The sequence below is a fragment of the Pelophylax lessonae genome (assembly GCF_965119305.1).
Source record: "Pelophylax lessonae genome assembly, chromosome: 2".
NCBI classification, from domain to species: Eukaryota; Metazoa; Chordata; class Amphibia; order Anura; family Ranidae; genus Pelophylax; species Pelophylax lessonae.
Genome location: NC_138769.1, coordinates 266,673,953 through 266,697,096, shown reverse-complemented (window position 1 = coordinate 266,697,096; position 23,144 = coordinate 266,673,953). Strand labels below are relative to the sequence as shown.

General features: G+C 45.8%; 1 protein-coding gene across 1 annotated transcript in view; it reads left to right on the top strand.

Moving 5' to 3' along the window:
- The window catches only part of MDM4 (MDM4 regulator of p53), a 143,610-nt gene extending 125,618 nt beyond the window's left edge, over window positions 1–17,992 (top strand). The window contains exons 9-10 of the mRNA XM_082244358.1: window positions 16,950–17,030; window positions 17,433–17,992. Of these exons, the coding sequence (XP_082100484.1) occupies window positions 16,950–17,030; window positions 17,433–17,963 (612 nt within the window). The 3' untranslated portion in view covers window positions 17,964–17,992. The remainder of the gene's footprint in view (window positions 1–16,949; window positions 17,031–17,432) is intronic.
- Window positions 17,993–23,144: the final 5,152 nt, after the last annotated feature.

Sequence of the window (23,144 nt, the reverse complement as noted above, 5' to 3'; positions counted from 1 at the left end):
TGGCAAAGCTGCAGTGTGCAGCCCGGTGGCTAACATATGGTGTTACTCACCTCCGTCACATTTTAAGCAATGGCAGGTTGCTCCCATTTGTCCAGATGCATGCCAGATATGGATTGTCAAACAAAATGTACTTCCCCTACCTTCAATTGCAGCACACCATTAAATAGCAAGCATCCTTAGAGCAGGCGATGTTATCCCCCACTCCTCTTTTTAATATGATGCAGCAATCCACATCCACTAAAGGGTTCATCTTCAGGTTCTATGCGATGCTGCTGCCAGAGTGCCTGGAGAATTTTCCCAACACGGCTATGGAAAAATGGGTGGCGGATGTTGGAGATATAGATGGGGATCAGTGGTCGGAGGCCCTGGAATCTTTCCACTGCTGTTCTTTATGTAACCCAAAGACTGTCCCAACTATATATATTATTGCGGGTTCTTCATACCCCACTTAAATTGTTTACTCTTGAACTCCGCCCAGATCCATTGTGTATAAGATGCAAGGGAGCTAATACATCTCCTTTAGCGGTGCCTAAAGTTGCACCGCTTTTGGACTGGCATAGTAAACATCATTAACAATACTTTTCAAGTAACCGTCTCTCTTGACCCTAAACCTTGCTTATTGGGTATACTGGATGAATAACTGACATATTGGTCAGAGAGGTGGTGTCCAGAGCACTGTTCCAAGCTCGAAAGCTGATCTTGCAACATTGGATCTCTCAAACCTCTCCAACTTTAGAGATGTGGTTAGCCAACATGGGATTAACTTTGAGATATGAGTGCTTGATATATCAGCATCGATGCAGCCTAACCCAATTCAATAAGATCTGGGGATGCTGGCTAGCTACCTCTGGCTTGGCTCCAACACTGTTGAAGGCTAGAAAATCTACCTCCAGGAAGATCTATCATTGTACGTGGAAATCGTACATCTCATGGTGTGAATTGCTGAAGGTGCATCCACGCTCCTTTTTGGTGGCTAGGATTTGGGCTTTTCTCCAAAGAGGGGTTGAGCAGCGTTTGGCCTTGGGTACCATTAAAGGCCAAGCGTCGGCTTCAGCTGTGTTTTTCCAACGCCCTTTAGTTACGCATGCTTTGATTTGCACTTTATTCAAGGGGTTTGCCATATGGCTCCCCCGATGCGGTCCCAGTTACCTCCATGGGATCTTAACCTGGTATTGTCTATTCTTCAAAAACCTCCCTTTGAGAACATTAGGGTGATTCCTCTGCTTACACTGTGACATAAGGTAGCCTTTTGGTGGTTATTACCTCTGCTCACAGAGTATCTGAATTGGCGGCGCTATCCTGCCATTCACCTTATCTGGTGGTACTGCGTCCTAATCCGTCTTTTTTTCTTAAGGTAGTTTCTGATTTCTGTTTGAATGAATACATTGTTCTGCCTTCACTCTGTCCTAAGCCCAAGCATCCCAAGGAAATTGCCTTGCATTCGTTGGATGTGGTTCAGGCAATTAGGGTTTACCTGGCGGCTACTGAATCTTTCAGGAAATCAGACTCTTTGTCCTCAGGGAAGGACCTCGAAAGGGATTTGCTGCATCTTGCGCGACCATATCCAGATTGATCAGGCAGACGGTGGTACAGGCTTATTCACTGAAGGGTCAGGTTCCACCTTTCCCTGTAAAGTCGCATTCTACTAGGGCGCTGAGTGCTTCTTGGGCTTCAGTAATGCAAGTTTGCAAGGTAACAACTTGGTCGTCTGTGCACGCATTCACAAAATTCTACAAAGTACATGCGTTGGCATCCTTGGATTCTTCTTTTGGCCAAAGATTTGCAGGCTGCTGTTGAAAAGAGAAAATATTTCTCTATCGCTCATTGACAGACGTAGTCTTCTTGATTCTCAAGAGCTGGGGTTATGTTGTCTCCGCAGGAGTAGGACTAGGCAGAATGACAAAACGTTCTGGCTCCACCCTAGGGGGCAGTCCCTGAGGGTATATCCTCCCTCTCTCTGCTACAGGGAATCAGTTTTTTTCTGTCTAGTCAGGAGTAAGGACCTAAGTTCCTTGCTGGGATCTTTTGGTCCTGGCAAGACTTTTTTTCTTTAAGAAAAAGACATTTTTTAGGTAGTTTTCTCCAGTGTTTTTTTCCTGTGAGATCTTCAAGCAAAAATGCCGGACTGGGCGACACTTGTGGTCACCCCAGCCGGCCTACGAGCGCGTGCAGACCATGGCATTGCGCTTGGTCGGCCGCGACATATTCAAGTAAGTATGCGGGGCCGGGCGACGGGCTGGATGTCGAGATCCAGTGGTCACCCCGGTTTCTGCCTAAAAGCGCGTGCAGACCAGTGCGCTGAGTCGGCCGCGACGGAGTCCCAGTAAAGGGACTGACTTTGCGAGTTAAAAGCTCGCTTGGACGCCAGGTACCAGAAGAGTCGAGGCGTCCACAAACCCCCACCCCGGTGGAGAGGGTATTGTGAAGAGAGGGTGCCTGTCGGTTCGGTATGGTGAGTAAACGTTCCCTTTTTTCCTCATTTATGAGGCAGTATATATTATGGGCCCCTCCATACATGGTCAGTATATATCTGATACTTACAAGTCCCCCTTGTAATACAGCATGTGTTTGTGGGAAGTGGACTTGGTTCAAGAGCTAACACTCTACCCAGCAGACTGTAACATTACAGTAGACATAGGAGGTATAATCCTACCTTATGTGCAGTGTATCTCTGTAGATCCATATGTCACCTCTCAGCAGAGTGCAGGTGGATGTGCTGGGAAGACGATATCGGCGGTCCGCCGCCATTTTGCCGTAGACCGAATGCATATATGTCCTCAGGTCACGCCGGCCGCCATGTTTTTGGAGTCTTATGTCTCTTCTATGGGGGCGGCCATGTTTTGTGAGCCCAGCTTCCTCGTGGAGGGCTGGGAACGCCGGAAGGCGTACACAGGGGGCGGAGCCACGCCTTCTGCCCGGGAAAAAGCAAACAGCTCCTTCCAGTCTGTGTAAGACAGACGCTGGCTGCAGTTTATTGGAAACTGCACTGCATCGGTTGGTGAGCCTTGGGGGTCCCTCTCTCTCTCTCTGGGATCGAGAAGCAGGTACTCTGAGGGGCGCTATTGCGCTAGGGGGAGACACACAAAAAAAAAAAAAAAAAAAAGAAAAATTTTTTTTGTTTTTGCTGGCAAAAGTGTCCTGTATTAACATGGACCCTGCCACTCATGTATCTCCTCCGGATCCCCTCGAGGGGTCTGCGGGATCCTCCAGCACCCCATTGACAATTGAATCTTTGTCAGCTATTATGGAAACTTTTGTGTCCCGGGTGGAAGTGGCTTGTCAGGGACAGGGCGCAAGAAAGCGACCCCCGCCTAACCCCTTATTATCTGAAACCTCTGATTCAGACTCTGAGCCTATTTCTGCAGTTGCAGGTACTTCATCTGGTATTGGTGTCTCGGGTCCTGTCTCTTCAGACAGTGAGGAGGATGTTTCGGCATCAGCCATAGCCCGAGAGGAAGCGTTGGTAAACGCACTCATTGTATCTGTTCAAGAGACTTTAAGGTTACAGGGTATTCCATCAGAAATAGCTGAAACTGAGATCCCCTTTGGGACTAAAAAGCGCATCAAAGTAGCAAAGGTTTTTCCATTGCCCAAATGTTTTGGCAATCCAATCGATGAAGAATGGCGTCTGCCAAAACGCACTTTTAATATTTCTAAACGCATTGACAGGCATTATCCGTTTGAGGAAACCCTTATTAAGAAATGGACAGAACCACCTGTGGTGGATTCACCAATTGCTAGATTGAATAAAGCCACGGTTATTCCTTTAGAAGACGCTCCGTCTTTTAAAGATCCAGTGGAGCGCAAGATAGAAGCTATGTCTCGCACCATGTTTTCCTTGATTGGATCAGCTTTCAGGCCAATAATTGCTATTGGTCTGGTTTCGCAGGCTGTAACTGAATGGACCAAGTGGTTACGCCGGGACTTAGAAGAAGTCCCTCAGGCGGTATCAGATTTGTTGGAACAAATGATACAGGGGTTACAGTTTGTATGTGATGCGGCGTTAGACGCCACTCCATTAATGGCGCGAGCATCAGTCTCAGCAGTGGTTCTCAGGCGTACACTGTGGCTAAAAGGTTGGATAGCCGACCAAGGTTCCAAAAAAGCATTGGCTAATATCCCCTTTTCAGGAGAGCGTCTATTTGGAGCCAACTTAGATGAGATCATTAAGGATCTCACCGGTGGAAAAAGCACCTTTTTACCGCAAAATTTTAAAGGTAGAGGAACTCGTCAAAGACGAGGGCCTTCTTTTTCTGCTCACAAGAGGTTTTTTCGTCCAGCGGGTGAAAAAACTAAGTCCTCCAAAGCTCCTGCAGGAGGCGTCAGGGGTCGTTGGTCGGGCAAGCAAAAGCCCGCCCCCTCCAGACCTGAAGATAAACCATCCAAAGCCTGAAGGTGCGCCCCCACCCATAACTGGGGTGGGGGGACGTCTTCGCCGGTTCCCGGATCCATGGCTTTCCAGAATCCCGGACAAATGGGTTTGCGAAGTCATAAAGTCAGGGTACAAGATCGAGTTTCGATCTCTCCCACCGGCGCGATTCTTCCCTTCCAATATCCGACTATCTCCGGATCGTCTAGAAGATCTGCGGAGAGCAGTCACAGATCTACTACAACAAGGAGTGGTAGTCCACGTTCCTTGGACAGAACGGTTTCAAGGGTTTTATTCAAACCTGTTTACAATACCCAGGAAAGAGGGCAAAGTGCGTCCAATTCTGGACTTAAGAGCACTCAATTCTTTCGTCAACATAAGAAGATTCAGAATGGAGTCCATTCGCACGGTAGCAGCCTTCCTGCATCCAGGGGATGTCCTAGCGTCCATAGACATCAAGGACGCCTATCTTCACATTCCCATTTTCGCAGGACATCAGCGTTTTCTACGCTTTTCCGTAGAGGAGAACCACTATCAGTTTGTGGCGTTACCTTTCGGTCTCGCCACGGCTCCGCGGGTCTTCACAAAGGTGTTGGCCCCAATGTTGGCACTTCTGCGCCAAAGAGGTATATCGTTTCTAGGTTACCTAGACGATCTTCTGCTTCATGCAGAGTCTCCTCAGACCTTGCTACAAAACATAGAAATTACTATGATTTCTTTACAGGAATTCGGGTGGCTGGTGAACCAGCAAAAGTCTTTTCTGGTTCCCACCCAGAGGCTCGAATATCTGGGTCTAATTCTAGACACAGTCAGGACAAGAGTGTTCCTTCCGGTAGGGAAACTCCGAAAGATTCAATCAGCAGTCCAGTTGTTACTGTCCAACAGCTGGTCTTCCCTTCGGACTTGCATGAGGGTTCTGGGGTTGATGGTGGCTTCATTCGAAGCAGTCCCATTTGCCCAGTCCCATACCCGAATTCTTCAGCAAGAGATTCTCCTCAGATGGAATCGGAATCCGGAATCCCTGGACAATCAGATCCGATTGAGCAAACAGACCAGAGAGTCTCTGGTTTGGTGGCTTCGGTCTCCAATGCTCAGCCAGGGAAAGTCATTTCTGCCAATATATTGGACGATAGTGACCACGGATGCCAGTCTATCCGGATGGGGAGGAATTCTCGGTCAATTATCTGTCCAGGGACTTTGGTCCCCGGAAGAATCCAGATTACCGATAAATGTATTGGAACTGAGAGCGATCAGACTTTGTCTGATTCACTGGACCGAGCAGCTCCAGGGCAGCCCGGTTCGGATCCAGTCGGACAATGCCACGGCCGTGGCTTATGTCAATCATCAGGGGGGCACCAAGAGTGTCCGAGCGGCCAAAGAAGTGGCTTGCATTCTTCGCTGGGCGGAACGATTTGTTCCAGCAATCTCTGCGGTGTTCATTCCGGGGGTGGAGAATTGGCAGGCAGATTATCTCAGCCGTCAGACCCTGGATCAGGGGGAATGGTCCCTCCATCCAGACGTTTTCCACCAGTTGTGCCTACGGTGGGGCACCCCGGATGTGGATCTGTTGGCATCACGATTCAACAGGAAAGTTCAGAGATTCGTGGCTCGCTCCCGCGATCCTCTAGCAGAAACCGCAGACGCACTGATCGCCCCGTGGGGGCAATACCAGCTAATATATGCCTTCCCTCCTCTCGCGTTACTGCCAAGACTTCTTCGCAGGGTAGAGGAGGAAGGAATCCCAGTAATCCTGGTAGCTCCGGACTGGCCTCGTCGAGCTTGGTACGCCGACATGGTCAGACTGGTGGCGGACGTCCCATGGAGACTTCCTCTCAGGGAGGATCTACTGTCTCAGGGACCGATCTTCCATCCTGCTTTACGATCGCTGGCTTTAACGGCCTGGCTATTGAGACCCAGGTGCTGAAGGACAAAGGTTTGTCAGCTTCAGTTATTCCTACTCTAGTTGAAGCAAGGAAAGCGACTTCCAGAAAGATTTATCATCGCACATGGAAGTCCTACATTGCATGGTGTGAACCTTTGGGGTTCCGTCCTCGGTCTTATTCGATTAGTCGAATATTGGCTTTTCTGCAACAAGGGGTTGAGCAGAAACTGGCCTTGAGTACTATCAAGGGTCAGGTCTCAGCATTAGCCATCTTCTTTCAGAAGCCTTTGGCTACTCATTCCTTGGTGCGGAACTTCATCCAGGGGGTGCGACATCTGGCTCCGCCAGTGCACGCGCCGTTACCCCCCTGGGATCTTAATTTAGTGTTGTCAGTTCTTCAGAAACCTCCCTTTGAAGATATTAGGGAGATTCCTCTACCCACGTTGTCCCAGAAGGTGGCCTTCTTGGTGGCTATTACTTCTGCACGCAGGGTGTCAGAACTGGCCGCATTATCTTGTCGTTCACCATATCTGGTGGTTCATAGAGATAAGGTGGTTCTTCGTCCGAATCCATCCTTCCTACCAAAAGTGGTTTCAGAATTTCATCTGAATGAAGAGATTGTATTACCTTCCCTGTGTCCTAAGCCCAGTCATCCTCGGGAGTTTGCGTTACACTCCTTGGATGTGGTCCGGGCGATCAGGGTATACTTGAAAACGACAGACTCGTTTCGCAAGACGGATTCACTTTTTGTGATCCCAGATGGACCCAAAAAGGGGTTGCCTGCATCTGCCGCGACCATTTCCAGATGGATCAGACAGACGGTAGTACAGGCTTATTCTATTAAGGGTCGGGAGCCCCCGTTCCCTGTTAAGGCGCACTCCACTCGGGCACTTAGTGCGTCATGGGCCTTTCGCCATCAGGTGTCAGTGGTCCAGGTGTGCAAGGCGGCTACCTGGTCGTCGGTGCATACCTTCTCTAAACATTATAAAATTGATGTAATGGCATCGTCTGATGCCTCATTTGGCCGCAAGGTTTTGCAGGCCGCAATTTGAGGAGACCAGTGGTCTACCTCGAGGGTTTTTTTCCGTTGGAAAATTTTTTCTTTTAGTCTCATTCTTTGTTTATAATGAGCCTTTAAAACTTCTAGTTTGGCACCGGTTGGGCCTACTAGATTGGATTTGATTTTGTCAATCCCACCCCTCATTTGTGGCACTGCTTCTGGATGTCCCAGCTCTTGAGAATCAAGAAGACTACGTCTGTCAATGAGCGATAGAGAAAAATGGATTTTTGTAAGAACTTACCGTAAAATCCTTTTCTCTTAAGCTCATTGACAGACGTAGTACCCGCCCCTCTATCATTGAGTTGGGTTGGGTTAAATTCTCTGTACTGCTTTAAACAGAACTGATTCCCTGTAGCAGAGAGAGGGAGGATATACCCTCAGGGACTGCCCCCTAGGGTGGAGCCAGAACGTTTTGTCATTCTGCCTAGTCCTACTCCTGCGGAGACAACATAACCCCAGCTCTTGAGAATCAAGAAGACTACGTCTGTCAATGAGCTTAAGAGAAAAGGATTTTACGGTAAGTTCTTACAAAAATCCATTTTCTCTCTTGAGGGTGTATGTGTTTCTAGGTGAGCTACAGTTGTTCCTGGTTGAGCTCCATGTTAACTGGTTGGCTAAGTTTAGCCTTTGGGGAATTACGTTCTTTCTCTGTATTGTTTTCCCACCCCTCATGCAAATACTGCTTTAGCACGTCCCAATGGTTAAGAAGAATATGGAGCTGCGCCTGTCACTGAACGATAGAGAAAACTGGATTTTTGACTTACCGTAAAATCCTTTTCTCTGACGTTTCTATAACACTGCTTGCAACAAAACTGAATCTTATACCAGAGTAAGTGGGTGTATGCCTGCAGGGACTGCTCCATAGGCGTAGTAAAGTTTTTTCCTGCCTAGTATCCTACTTCTGTGGGGGGCAGCGTAACCCAATGGTTAAGATGAATATGGAGCTGTGTCTGTCAATGAACTTCAGAGAAAAGGATTTTACGGTAAATCAAAAATCCAGTTTCCTTTCATTTACTGACCGACACAGCTCCATGTCTTCTAGACCATTGGGCTTATGCTGCTCTCTCTTCAGTAGCAGGACTAGGTGGAACAATTTTGGCTACACCTCTGAGGCAGTCCCAGGGGATATACTATCTCTTCCTGCTATAGGACTTCAGTTTTTTTTCTGCCTAGTCAGGAGTTAGGACCTGGCTCTCTGCTGGGATCTGCGGTCCTTGCATTTTTTCCTTTTTAGATGGAATTTTATCCTTTTTTCTTTATTATTTTTGTTCCTGTGTGAACTACAATCAACAGGTGGACTGGATGACGCACTGGATATCCTAGACCCTTATGGTCTTCCCAGTCTGGCCTGTGAGCGTGACCCAACTATTAGCTCCATGCTAGGTTGACCACGACATAGCTCCACTGGACAGGGGCTGGCCAGCGAGTGAAACCTCTCACAAGGCCCTGGTCACGACAGCAGTCACGATCAGAGTCGCAGTGTACCTCGGGCTGCAACACCCCATTCCAAGATGGTGCGGGTTGACCGCTGGGGGTAGTGCCCGCCTGATGCCATGGTGTGGTGAGTAATGCCCCCCTCCTTTCTTTTGGAATTGCTGTGGTGGTCGTGGGCTTTTGGGGGGCACAGGTGTATTTTTGGGTGAGGGGCTTCACTGGTTTGGGCCAGAGAGCGGTGGGTGGGTGTCGCTGTCGGCCCCTCTTATGGGGGGTGCCTGTACCTTGGTGCTGTAAGGGGGGATTTCCTCCTGGTGGATGCTTTCTTCCCTGGGGTCCCGCGTGGCGCTGCCATTTTGCCGTGGATGCGGTTTCCCGGCTTCGGCGGCCAAGTTTGTGTAGTCCAGTGGCCGCCATGTTTTTGGATTCCCATTGCAAATAGTGGCGGCCATTTTCTTGTAGTCCGAGTGCAGTGATGTGCTGTGGGGGCCTCTAGTGTCAGTGTCAGCGCTTCTTCTTCCTCTTTCGTTGCAGTGTGGCAGGCTGTATGGCGCTCTCCAGGTCTGGGGTGGTGAGTCTCTGTGGGTTTACGATCCTTCCTCTGCTATACAGTGCCGCGGGAGCGCTGATTCTTTTGGTGTTCTAGTGCTGTGCGGGAGGGGATTTTTTGTAGTAAAGAAAAAAAATGTTTTGTTTGTGCGTGGCTCAGATTAACCATGGAGCCTCTGGAGTGTGCATCACCACCTGACCCACTACTTGAAGCTGCGGGACCCTCTGGGCTTCAGTCTGCCCTGGCGGCCATGACGGCAGCCCTGCAGTCACTTGTATCGAAGGTAGATATGGCCCTGCAGAGGCGGCCTAGCAAGAAGCGCCACCCCGCCTTCACCTGTATCCTCTGCCTCCTCAGAGTCTGAGGTGGATTTGGCCACCGCGGATGAGAGTCAGCCCTCTGGGTCTGTGTCCATGCCGCTGAGTGCTCTAATAGTAAGACAAATCCTCCTCCTCCGCAGCCGTGCATGAAAAGGCGCTGATGGAGGCCTTAATTGTGTCAGTGCGGGAAACCTTGAAGTTGGAGGACTCGGATGATGCTTAGTCAGCAACGCAGTTGCAGTTTGGCATCCGTAAATCTATCAAGGTGACAAGGGGGTTCCCTTTTCCTGCCTATTTTAACGAGATTGTCACTAGTCAGTGGGGTTCCCCGAAATATATGGTTGGAATACCAAAGTGTTTCGCTAGGAGATATCTGTTTGAGGAGCCTCTCTTGAATAAACGGTTCCACCGTCGGATCCCCAGGTTTCAAGGCTAAATAAGGCCACACTTTTGCCAGTGGAGGATTCTCAATCCTTTAAGGATCCTGTGGACAAGAGAGCTGAGGCTCTGGTCCGGTACCCTTTCACCGTGGCAGGTTCAATGTTGAGCCCAGTGTTTGCTATCACCTTGGTATACCAGACTTTAATGGAATGGGCAAAAATTTTACACCAGGATCTGGAAGGGGGTCAACACTCTCCTGAGCTGGTGGCTCAATCGATCCAGGAGTTATAGTATATTTGTGATGCATCTTTGGATGCGGCTCCCTTGGCTGGCAGGGTATCTGTGATTCTTCACCGCATAATTTGGTTGAAGTACTGGTCGGCCAACCAGGCTTCTAAAAAGGTGCTGACTGATCTACGTTTTGTAGATGACCGTTTGTTCGGTACCTCTTTGGAAGAGATCATTAAGGGCCTTACGGGAGATAAGAATACATTACTTCGGCATGTTGCCAGGGGTAAGGAACCTCGTCATAAACGTGGTCCTTTTTTCTCGACTCACAAGCGGCCCTTTCGTCTGTCTGGATCTCAAGAAAAGGGGAGATCCACCCGGGAGGCTCCAAGAGACCCTGGAATGGCAAGTCGAAAGCGGGCACTACTGGTTCCGCAGACAAGCCTTCCCCAGCCTCAAGGGGCACCCTCATCGCCATCTGGGGTGGGGGGATGTCTTCGCCTTTTTCCGGAACCGTGGACCTTGTTCATTTGAGACAAATGGGTCCATGAGTTGATTTGGTTCGGTTACAAGATCGAGTTTCGGTCCTTGCCTCCAACAAGGTTGTTTCCTTCCTGTCTCACGGTCGGCTACAGGGCAGTGCAGGACCTGTTAGCACAAGGAATGTTTTTATTCAAATCTGTTTACAGTTCCCAGGAAGGAAGGCAAGGTTCGTCTGATCTTGGACCTCATCTGATCTTGGACCTCAAGGCGCTGAACCGCTTTTTGCGGGTTCAGAAATTTCAGATGGAGTCTATCTGCACAGTAGTAGCTTTCCTTCATCAAGGGGATCTCCTGGCTTCTATCGATCTCAAGGATGCTTACCTTCATATTCGTATATATACGTCGGGCATCAGCGTTTTCTTGGTTTTGCCGTGGGCTAGGAGCATTATCAATTTGTGGCATTACCCTTTGGTCTCGCCTCAGCTCCTCGGGTGTCCACAAAGGTTTTGGCCCCAGTGCTGGCCTTGCTACAGCAGAAGGTGATTGCGGTACTGGGTTACCTGGACGATCCGTTTCTGTGTGCAAAGTCGTCTTCGACTCTAGAAGCTGACTTGGACACAACTGTCTACCACCAAACTGGACTGCTTGGGTCTGACACTGGACTGGAGCGTCAGCTCGGGTGTTTCTTCCACAGGCGAAATTATTGGAGCTACAGGATGCGATTCGCCTCCTGTTGTCCTTCTGTCGGTCGCCGCTCAGGACTTGCATGCAAGTGTTGGGCCGGATGGTTTCCACCTTCGAGGTGGCTGTTTGCTCAATTCCATACCAGACCTCTGCAAAAAGAGATTTGGCCAAATGGAACAAGGATCCGCTGTCATTGGACGATCTGATTCTGTTGAGTCGGGTAAGAGGGGGTCTCTACTAGGGATTGACCGATTTATCAGCAGCGCCGATATGCACTTTCCCTGAGATATCGGTATCGGCCCCGAAACTGGGACGTTATTCTGCCTTCATAGGCCGCCTCCCTCACCTTGGACAGCCTCGTCTGGAGTCGGGACTAGTCTCGCGGGAGTGTATCACAGCCATTCACCCACCCACAGCAGCCCCATGCCACCCACCCGCATCCACAAGCACTGTACCAGTGAGCCAGCCACCCACAGGCCCTGTACCCGCCAGCCACAGGCACTGTACCAGCCATCCAGCCACCCACAGCCCCTGTGCCAGCCACACACCACAGGGTGCCAGACAGCCAGCCACCCACCACAGGGTGCCAGACAGACAGCCATCCACAGACAGGGTGCCAGACGGCCAGGCACTGTACCAGCCAGCAGCCCACAGGCCCTGTACCAGCCAGCCACCCACAGCCCCTGTGCCAGCCACCCACCTACCACAGGGTGCCAGCCCGCCACTGCAGGGTGCCAGCCTCCCACCACAGGGTGCCAGCAAACCAGCCATTAAGCATTAAACAAAAATTAACATGTTCAGTACCAGATTTGTGTCAAAAATTCTTTATTTGTGAAAACGTTAATGTACAAAATATCGGCCGATACTGATACGTTGTGACCAAAATATCGGTATTGGCCCTGAAAAAAACATATCGGTTTATCCCTAGTCTCTACTATGGTGCCTCCGCTCCCTGGCGCTTTGCCTTGGAAAGTCCTTTCTTCCCCTTTATTGGACTGTGATCACCACGAATGCCAGTCTATCCGGGTGGGAGGTGTCTTAGGAGTGTACTCGGCCCAAGGTGTTTGGACTCAAGAGGAATCCAGTCTGCCGATCAACATCCTGGAAATTCGGGCGATTAGGTGGTGTCCGTCTCAATGGACGAATCGTCTGCAGGGGCACCCTGTGAGGATTCAATCAGACAATGCTACGGCTGTGGCAAATGTCAATCATCAAGGGGGCACAAGGAGTGCCCTGGCGGCCCAGGAAGTAGCCAGTATCTTGAGGTAGGCAGAACTGTATATTTCGGTGGGTAGAGAATTGGCATGTGGACTATCTCAGTCGGCAGACGTTGGATCCGGGAAAATGGTCTCTTCACCCGGAGGTGTTTCGTCAACTGTGCCTTTGGTGGGGGTCCCCCCCGATGTGGACCTGCTGGCCTCCCGTCCTCACCAGGAAGGTGCAGAGGTTCGTGTCAAGGTCTCGGAATCCTCTGTCTGACGCCTTGGTGGCCCCTTGGTTCGTCTGATTTATGCCTTTCCTCCAATACAACTTCTGTTGAGCCTGCGATGCAGAATCGAGGTAGAAGGGATTTCAATCATTCTGGTGGGACCAGACTGGCCTCGCCGGTCTTGGTATGCAGGCCTGGTAAGGCTGGTAGCAGACTTCCCTTGGAAACTTCCTCTCTGGGAAGATCTTCTGTCTCATGGACTAATCTTCCACCCTGCTGTACAGTTGCTGGCTATAATGGGTTTGCTATTAAAAGCCAGGTGTTAAGACAAGATCTCTCTGTATGCCAATGATGCCTTACTGTATTTGGGGGACCTTGAGGGGTCCTTGCGGGAGGTTATGTTCCTTATTGAACGATTTGGCACATTTTCTGGCTTTGCCAATAATTGAGACAAGTCTGTTCTGCTTCCCCTGGATCCCCTCCCGGCAATGCTCCTGCCTGCAGTCTCCCGGATACAGGTGGTCTCCACATTTAGGTATTTGGGTGTCATGGTCTCTGCTAACCCTAAGGATTACATTTCCTTAAATCTCAAACCCCTTCTTTGATTTCGTGCTAAATGTGTTAGTTGGAGTAAGCTCCCCTTTACTGTTACAGGTCGGGTGAATCGAATTAAAATGATCTGGGCACCTCAGTTACTTTATATTTTACATAACTCCCCGGTCTGGATACCTGGATACTGGTTTGACAAAATAGATTCCCAGTTTTGGACACTTGTTTGGAGGGATGGTACGGATCGTTTAAACCTTGAAACCCTGCAGTACCCTACTGCTGGCTGGCTCTTCCCCATACCCGGTTGTACTTTTTCGTGTCGCAGCTGCAGCACTTCACGGAATGGGATCTCCCTTCTTGTGTAGACCCTTCCCGGGACCTGCTGGCGCTGCCTGGCTCGGGATATACCTCCTTTTCTCAGATGGAGATGGGGTTCCCTGGGCTACCTCCCCACTGCCCTACTTCACAACTTTTTGTTCGACTATGGAAGGCGGTAAAACAAAATCTGGGTCTCTCTGGCTTCTTTTCTCGCACCCCTCTGTGGAATAATCGTTTCTATGGAGAAATAGCTAGGCTGGGTACCTTCCCTGGGTGGATCCGAGCTGGTGTTAAATATATTTCCCAGCTGTGCGGACAAGCTATTATGCCTTGGGCTCAGTTGCTAGCAGAATTCCCGCAGCTTGGAAATTGTAGATATCAATATATGCATTTAACTCATGCACTTCGGAGTCAGGGCCGACACACCCCATTGAGGTTGATTAAATCTCCATTTTTGGAATCCATCTTTAGGGATAGGGAGAAAAAAGGCATAATTTCTAGAATGTACAATAACTCTATTATCCTCTCTACAGGACCCTTTCCTGCTCCCCTGCAGGGCAAAGTGGGAGAGGGATCTTGGTCCCATTGACGGTGATAGATGGGAACAAATACTTGAGGCAGGCCCCCTGGTTTCTGTATCTGCTAGTCATAAACTATCTCACCTGTTTGTGTTACACCGCATTTACAGAACTCCGAGACCACTTCACGCGTGGGGTAGTTGTTCCTCACCCCTATGCCCCAAGTGCAAACTGCATACAGGCGATTTTATTTACATGCTCTGGAAATGTCCCAAATTAGTACACTACTGGCAATCCGTGGTGTCCACTATCAGTCAAGTTTATCAGGTTCAGCTGCAACTGGATCCGCTGGTATGTTTGCTGGGAGGATTGGATGAAACACTTTACCATCCGCATATTTATGTGGCCCTGCTCAGACTTTTGTATTTAGCTAAAAAGCTTATTGCTAGATTGTGGATGTTTTCCAGCCCCCCCCCCCCCCCACTAGTGCACAGTGGATCCATTCTGTTCTATTCTGATACGTGAAAAGCGCACGTGATTTCTACGTTGGTGATTTCTACCTTGTTAAAAGCAAGGAAATCTACTTCCAGGAAAGTTTATCATAGTTTGGAAGTCGTACATTACTTGGTGCGAGTCCCTGGGGATTTCTCTCTGTTCCTTTTCTGTGTCTCACTTGTTGGAGTTTCTACAACTAGGTGTAGACCAACGTTTGGCTCTGGGCACCACCAAGGGGCAGATCTCCGCTTTGGCCATATTTTTCCAAAGGCCGTTGGCTACAAAGTCCTTGGTTCACACTTTTGTGCAGGGAGTTCACCATCTGGCTCCTCCAGTGCGATCCCTGGTACCTCAGTGGGATCTCAATTTAGTACTGTCGGTGCTTCAAAAGCCTACTTTTGAAAACCCTCATGAACTCACTGTCGCTGAAGGTTCTGCACGTAGTCGCTATTAGTTCTGCACGTAGGGTGTCTGAGTTGGCTGCATTGTCCTGTCGGTCACCTTACCTGGTAATTCATAGGCACAAAGTGGTGTTGCGACCCTGTCAGGCATTTCTTCCTAAGGTTGTCTCAGAGTTTCATTTGAATGAAGATCTTGTGTTACCGTCCCTATGTCCTAAGCCAAAACATCATAAGGAAATTGCTTTTACATTCCTTGGATGTGGTCAGGGCGATTCGGATGTACCTAGTGGTGACTGAAACTATTGAAAAATCCGATTCTTTGTTTGTTCTTATGGATGGACCTCATAAGGGGCAGGCCGCATCTGCTACGACCATTTCCAGGTGGATCAGGTAGACGGCGGTGCAGGGTGATGTTCCTCCTTTCCCTGTCTAGACGCATTCTACAAGGGCCCTTAGTGCCTCCTGGGCCTTCCGTCATAAGGCGTCAGTGGTTTAGGTGTGGAAGGTGCCTACGTGGTCGTCTGTACACACATTCACAAAATTTTATAAGGTGGATGTACTTGCATCTTCAGATGCAGCGTTCGGCCACAAAGTTTTGCATGCTGCGGTTGCAAAGGCTCCCGCCTCTTGAGGGCGTAATTTTTTCGTGGTGGTGAGCTCCAGTTGTTCCTGGTTGAGCTCCTGTTTTACCTGGTTTGCTATGTTTAGCCTTGTTGGGAATTATATCTCTTGCTGTGTTTTTCCCACCCCTCATGTTGACCATGTCTTCTAGTCCATTGGGATGTCCCAAAGCAGTGAGCTGTGTCAGTGAACGAAAGAGAAAACTGGATTTTTGTCTTACCGTAAAATCCTTTTCTCTGGGGTTCGCTGACAGACGCTTACTCCTGCTCCTGACATGGAGCTGTGTCCGTCAGTGAACATCAGAGAAAAGGATTTTACGGTAAGATAAAAATCCAGTTTTTAAACCAGATGTTCATAACTCTTTAGGCATAATATTGAAATGTTGTGTGGGTTCACAATATTTTCCTATAACTGCCTAGAATCATTGAAACTCAATCATCCAAATACCGACGTTTAAAATATCATTTAAATATTACATCCGAAACTAAAATTACTTTCATAGAACCTATTTTCTCCTATTTTCTTCACTTACAATACATCAGTATATTTCAAGTGGGGAATTTGATGCGAGTTTTATTCCAACACTTTGATTTTATGATTACCATTTAAAAAACTATATTAGTAATTGTTTAATAACGCAGATATCGGACAACCCAGAATATAGTATAAAATGTGTAGTTGAAACAAGTAAAGCAAAAGTATCGGCAATCAACAATGTACAGGTAACGACACCTATAGAGTGAAAATGCTTCAAGTATTATAGACTGAAGCGGTTCTCAAGCTGCCATGAGAAAATGGAGTCTAAAGTGATATTAAACTCAACAAAAAATGTAATATATTGCAGCTTACCAATTCTTAGATGTGGTGGCTGCATTCATTTTCTTATTTAGAGGCTTTTTCCCCGCTCTGTTTTCACCTGTTGTTCTGGCCAGCAACACACATCCTATATTAGAGTGCCCCTACTCTGGATGGAGCACAGTGGGCACCTTTGGACAGCAGCATTAGCAGTCTGGAAGGAGGGGAGTGTTAGATGTACTAGCAGATTTAAATATACTATCAAATTCAATTGTTTTAGGATTACAATGCCGCTGCTTAATACAGTACAGGAAGTGGGCATTGTTTTTCTAGCGTTGGACATGTGTTACCATCCAAAAGCCATCTATGTACTGGTAAGCTGTAACAAATTTTTTTTACACATTTCTAAAACTTTGTTTTCCTGGTTACTAGGTATTTGAGGTGACTATTTATGAAGAGGATTTAGAGGACACACAAAGCCTGAGTGATACAGATACTGATATTGGATCAGAGGTTTGTTGTAGTACTGTTATTACATATTGTGTCTGACACATTTAGGTCTTTGTTTACTGAAAATTTTGCAAAAACTTTCAACCGTCTAGTGTACAAGGCATACTTTCACATGGATACCAACATTTTCATGGGTGATTCATTTTGTTTTGGAGTTATGAGCCTGGAAGAAAAGATCAAAGTTGGCTCATATTTTTTGGCTTGCAAATTATTTTTACATTTTTTTGTTTCAGAAGTTCATGCAGCTTTAAATTTTAGAACTTCATGTGGTTTACTACTTTGTGAGATAATTACTGAATATGAGTAAAGTGAAGAAAATTACCTCAGTGTGAAAATGATATGCAAATAGCACATTTAATTTTACACATTACATTTTAATAAGAGTTTTTCTGCATCTCTTTTCAGGACTGCTGGCAGTGTACAAATTGCCATAAATGTAATTCTCCAGGCAAACGTTACTGCTTACGCTGCTGGGCTTTACGCAAGGACTGGTATGCAGATTGCCCCCGTCTTGTACATACCCTCTCCACACCAGCACTTCCTGCCAAGGCCAGTTCCCAAGAAATTAACAGTGCTATTGACATTCCTGACTGCCGTAGAACAGTGTCCGCCCCAATGGTTAGAGTTCAAGGACCTGAAAGTGTGTCCCACTTCTTGGAGCCACTGGACCTGGCATCTAATATCAGAAGCCTTTCAGAAAGTACTGACACACTTTTAAGCTATCAGTCAGAGGAAACCTCGCTGGAGTCTAACCGTCCTCTTTTGGAGCCCTGCAAGCTCTGCCGGCAACGTCCACGAAATGGAAATGTGGTACATGGGCGTACAGCTCACCTTGTGACATGTTTTCACTGTGCACGTAGTCTGCAGAAAACTCATAGTGGATGTCCAGTGTGCAAAAAACCAATACAGATGGTGATAAAAACATATGTGGCATAACTAATGGACTCCATTTTTTTTTTTTTTTTTTTTTTAGGTTTTTGAGGTGATGTTTCATGAGGCTCTTGGAGCTTATCACATAATGGCTTTCTAATCTTTCGCAATATAGAACATGTTTGTCTTTTTCTTTTTAAAGCACCTTTCTTCTTGAAGAGAAGCAGGAGAGTGATGATGTGAAATTTATTTAGTGTTTACTTGGGATAGTGGAATGTTGCTTATCCCAGAGTCTCCAAATTTCGGAGAATGCCTTATCACTGCCATAAATAAGTGTTTTTCCATTGCATTGTTTTACTTGGTGACCATCGAAATATTTTGGAATATTTATAAAAAATTGATGACACCGTTGCAGAGAATATTTTATTTATATCTAAACATTGTTCTACACTGTATGGTATCTGTTTTTTTTTGTTTCTTTGTGAGCCAGTGGCCAGTTGCTACAGCTTTCTGACAAGTCTAACCCACACTTGTCATGACAGCTCAAAATGTTTTAGTACTAACTACGAAGGCCTCTTTCACACGGGCGTTCCGTATGTCCGTATATCACCCATCCGTTTGCGGGTGATATACGGACATAATGCATGTCAATGGGATTGCGGATGTCAGCTGATGAACATCCGCTGACATCCGATTTGCGTCCTTTCAGTTCAGTTTTTTGGAACGGAACAGGACCCCATTTTTCTTCCGTTTAAAAAAACAGAAAGGACGCAAAATCGGATGTCAGAGGTGTCACCTGCTGACATCCGCAATCCCATAGACATACATTATGTCACAAGTGTCATCCGTGTCCGCAAAGAAAAAAAAAAAAAAGTGCCGGAGCGGATCGCAATACGGTCCGCTCCGTGTGAAAGAGGCATTCGTTTGGTGTTTTTGGATGTTCTTTTTTCTATTTGTACTGTAAATTGCTGAAAGCCACATTTCCTGGAATAAATTTAATGGGCAAAATACTCAGCATAATTTTTTTCCTTTAAGTTTGAAAAATCCACTTTGTGGAGGGAAGAATTGTTTTTAGCGTGTTTTAACAGAAATTGTATAATACAAAAGCTAAACAGCCAAAACCAGAAGTAAGTAGACCTTTTTCTTTTACATGCTATGTGCATGCATGTCAAGCAATTGGTTCTTGCAAAGATCATAGTACTGTCCCTGATGATGACTTGATCTGCTCAGCACAAAGTTGGAGATCACAGGCCCCCTCCCCCATAACACTTTTGAGAGGCCCCTCCCAAAACACAAAAAATGCCAGTGGAAAACACCCTATTTAATGCACTCTAGTAGCACAGGGTAAGAACTTATATTCTTTTTAACCATATAAAGAAAAAAACAATCAGTGTGTACTACAGTCTTTTTAAATTACTTTTTGTAAAGTCTAAGCATGACAAGTTGCAACAGCCAGATTCACAATATGACAACCTTGTAGGGGATGGAGAAAAATTAGTTTTACATTCTGAGTACTTTTAACCTGACAGAATCCCAAGCAGCTATGCATAGCATCCAATCAGCTTCACCTTCTTGGATTAAGGTGATTCTAAAGTCACATTTTCAGTTTTTTATTTTTTAAATAACAAACCTGATTTACTTGTGCTTCCTCAGCAAAGCCTGTAGGGCAGGGAGTGCAGCTACGGACAGGCACAGCGATGGATCTAGTGAGGGCGCATGTAAATATAAGGGGGGTAAAGACAGGATGCTGTTACCTAAACATTTTTTACCTTAATGCAGAGAATGCATTAAGGTAAAAAATATTTAGGTTTTAGAACCACTTTAAGCTTTGACAATTAAGACTAGAAGCTGGTTTGCTACACACAGCTGCTTCAGATTCTGTCTGCACCTGTCTTGGAATAGTTAACCCACATTTGAAGCAAAACAAATTTGCTGGTGCTAGAAAGATTTAATTATTTCTGGCTTCCTCGCAATGAATTCTGAAATAGGATAGGTCTTCCACTGCTGTCTAAAAACCAGCAGCTTTTGACATGTCCATGCTCTTAGACTGGTGGAGCTTGAACAGAGAATTTACATTGAGTATTGATATATATATATATATATTTTTTTTTTTCCATTGCCTCTTCTCTTGAACTTTTTTTTTTGTTGCTACAAGGTTTATTTTTGATAACTGTACATCTGGATAACAAAAGTGACCTTTAGCGTGATGACCACCACATTGAACCCAGTTTCCTCAGGGTAACAAAATATTTGCTGGTAAATAAAGACATAATCTTCCTATGCTTTCTACTGTCTCCGAAAGTGTGTATACTGAGGTTTGAAACCTTGGAAATATCTGCCACAACATCTTAAACTAAATGTCTAGTGTGTGCTGCATAACAAAGGCAGTTTACCCTCTGCAAAAATTGAGCCTGCACATAAAAAAAATACCACTCACTGTGGCTGTTCTTTCATAACCCTGACCATGCCACTTGGTCCCAAAATCCCTTTATGATTAAAAACACATATAATTTTATTGTCATGAAATCTAAGAAATTCCTGATGTATACTGAATTGGTTAGTTCTCTTATTTTGATCTCTGTCCACAGAAATTTATTGGATCAACTTTTAAAACGTTCTGAGTAGTATCTATAATCAAGGAGTAAAACTGGACATGTTGGACTTCAGACAAAACGTAATTTAGGACTTGGTTTGACAAAATATCTATCTATCTCCTTATTTAGAATTTTTGGACTAATATAAATATTTACCTGCTTTGTGCAATGGTTTTAAATAAAGCAGCCCTGATCCTCTTGTCCCCTGCAGGCGCTCTGGGCTCTTTCTCCGACTCGCTCCCGAGTCCCACTCTGTGTGCCTATTGACTCACACAATGGAGCTCAGCCCCTCCCTCCCTCATTGGCTGTAATTGACAGCCTTCAGCCTTTACAACTGCTTTGAAACGTTTTTTTCGTTCATTGATGAACACAGCTTCTGATTTTTTTGACCATTGGGTTATACTGCACCCTACAGGAGTAGGACACTAGGCAGAAAAAGGGCTTGACTGCGCCTATGGGCAGTCCTAGGGGCAGACTGACCCATAAAATGGAGAATGAATTTAAGTGTACTAATAGGTATAAGATAAGGATTTGCAATAGAATAGATATAAACGTCTTCAAAAGTGACAAACAGACCCTGTGAAGATCTATAAATCCAAACAATAGTGATAAGTACTCAGCACAAAAAAATGTGACTGGACATCATAAAACGTGGTGTACTAAGGTGATAAAAGTAAACATAAAAGTGAATATAATTGTAAATAATCTTGTAAAAAAAAGTCCAGCAATTTTTGAATGGTGTGTGAAACTTGAGTGTTGGTAAGAACTTCAGAAATGTGAACGGTGTGCAAATATTAATAAAACTCCAACACCGGGTGATAACAACAAAGGAACAGAGGGTTGAATCACTCTTCCGGGTGTACTACACCCTACCTTACTGCTGTAAGGTAACAGCATGAAGTAAAACTCTGGTAGTCCTGGGATAAATTCCGGGTGGGTATAAGACGTCCTAGAGACTCCAATCATAAGCAGAACACAAACGGGGAATACCGTATAGTGTAGTATTTTTGCGATTTATTGGGATAAAAAACATAGTAACTCACATCTCAGTAGAGAAAAGACAGCAGTGACATCCATGTTGCAGCATCTGTGTAGCCCGCACAGTCCGCCGGCCGCACTTCCGGGTTAAACGATCGCCTGACGTCCCGACGCGTATCGTCGCGGTCACTTGACTTCCTCAGGGGATAATGATAGGCTAAAAGATTGTACGTAAATAATGGTCTAGATTGAATCTCCATTTTGTTGAAGTTTACAGATGAGTAATAGATCATTAAGCTGCATTCCATTGTCTTGTAGCCAGCTAAACCAAAAGCGATGTTTTTATTAACCTAAATAAAGGATATTAGTGTTAAAACTAAAACCCAAACCGAAGACCTGCAATGCCAGATCGGTCTAAAAAATGTATATATTAAGCCAAACGGATAAAATAATGAATATCTAAAATAGGCCAATAGTGCAAATGGGCTAAAATACTAAAATTGAAGACGTATAGAAATGCAGGCGATAGGCTAACCCGGAAGTGCGGCCGGCGGACTGTGTGGGCTACACGGACGCTGCAACACGGTGAGTTACTATGTTTTTTTATTCCAATAAATCGCAAAATTCTACACTATACGGTATTCCCTGTTTGTGTTCTGCTTATGATTGGAGTCTCTAGGATGTCTTATACCCACCCAGAATTTATCCCAGGACTACCAGAGTTTTTCTTCATGCTGTTACCTGACAGCAGTAGGGTAAGAGTGTAGTAAACCCAAAAGAGTGATTCAATCCTGTGTTCTTATCACCCGGTGTTGGAGTTTTCTTCATATTTGCACACCGTTCACATTTCTGAAGTGGTCACCACCACTCAAGTTTCACACACTATTTAAATTGATTTGAAATTTTACAAGATTATTTGCAATTATATTTATTTATTCAGTACTTCTTGATTTTATATTAGCTTTTAACTATACACTGTTCACTTTTATCACCTTAGTGCACCACGGTTTATGATAACCATTCACATAAGATTACCTATCACTTTTGTTTGGATTTATAGATCTTCACAGTGTCTGTTTGTCACTTTTGAAGACGTTTATATCTATTTTATTGCAAATCCTTATCTTGTACTTAATGGTACACTTATATTCATTCTCCATTTTATTACCAGCACACTGGCACTTTAGCATTCACATGTTTTCTTTCTACAATTGATCAGCGTAGCTTTACTTTGTATTGATTGATTAGTAATTTTTCAGTTTTGGTAAGGCTGACTGGCAGCTGCAACTATCATTTTACGTGGATTTTTTTCTAGATAGTGCAGGGGCCAACGCCTCTTTGTTTTTTAGTTACACATCATTCCACTCCACCCTTGCAGCAATCATGGAAATCTTTAATTTTATTGAACAGAGGAATATCAACCTAGAATCAATTTTTAATACGGAAACTAAATTGCATACAAATAATGTAGAAAGCCTAACTAGAAAATGAGAACTCAATATGGAGAAAAAAAAAATCTTGTGGTGGGATATTAATACATTTGCTAAGTATATTAGAGATGAAATGATACCAAGACGCCTGAGATGGGAGGTCCCACCGAATGATGGCCTTCTAGATCAAGAATAGATCGAGGAATGGCATAAATTCTCTAACGCCAAAGGATTAGAACTAGTCA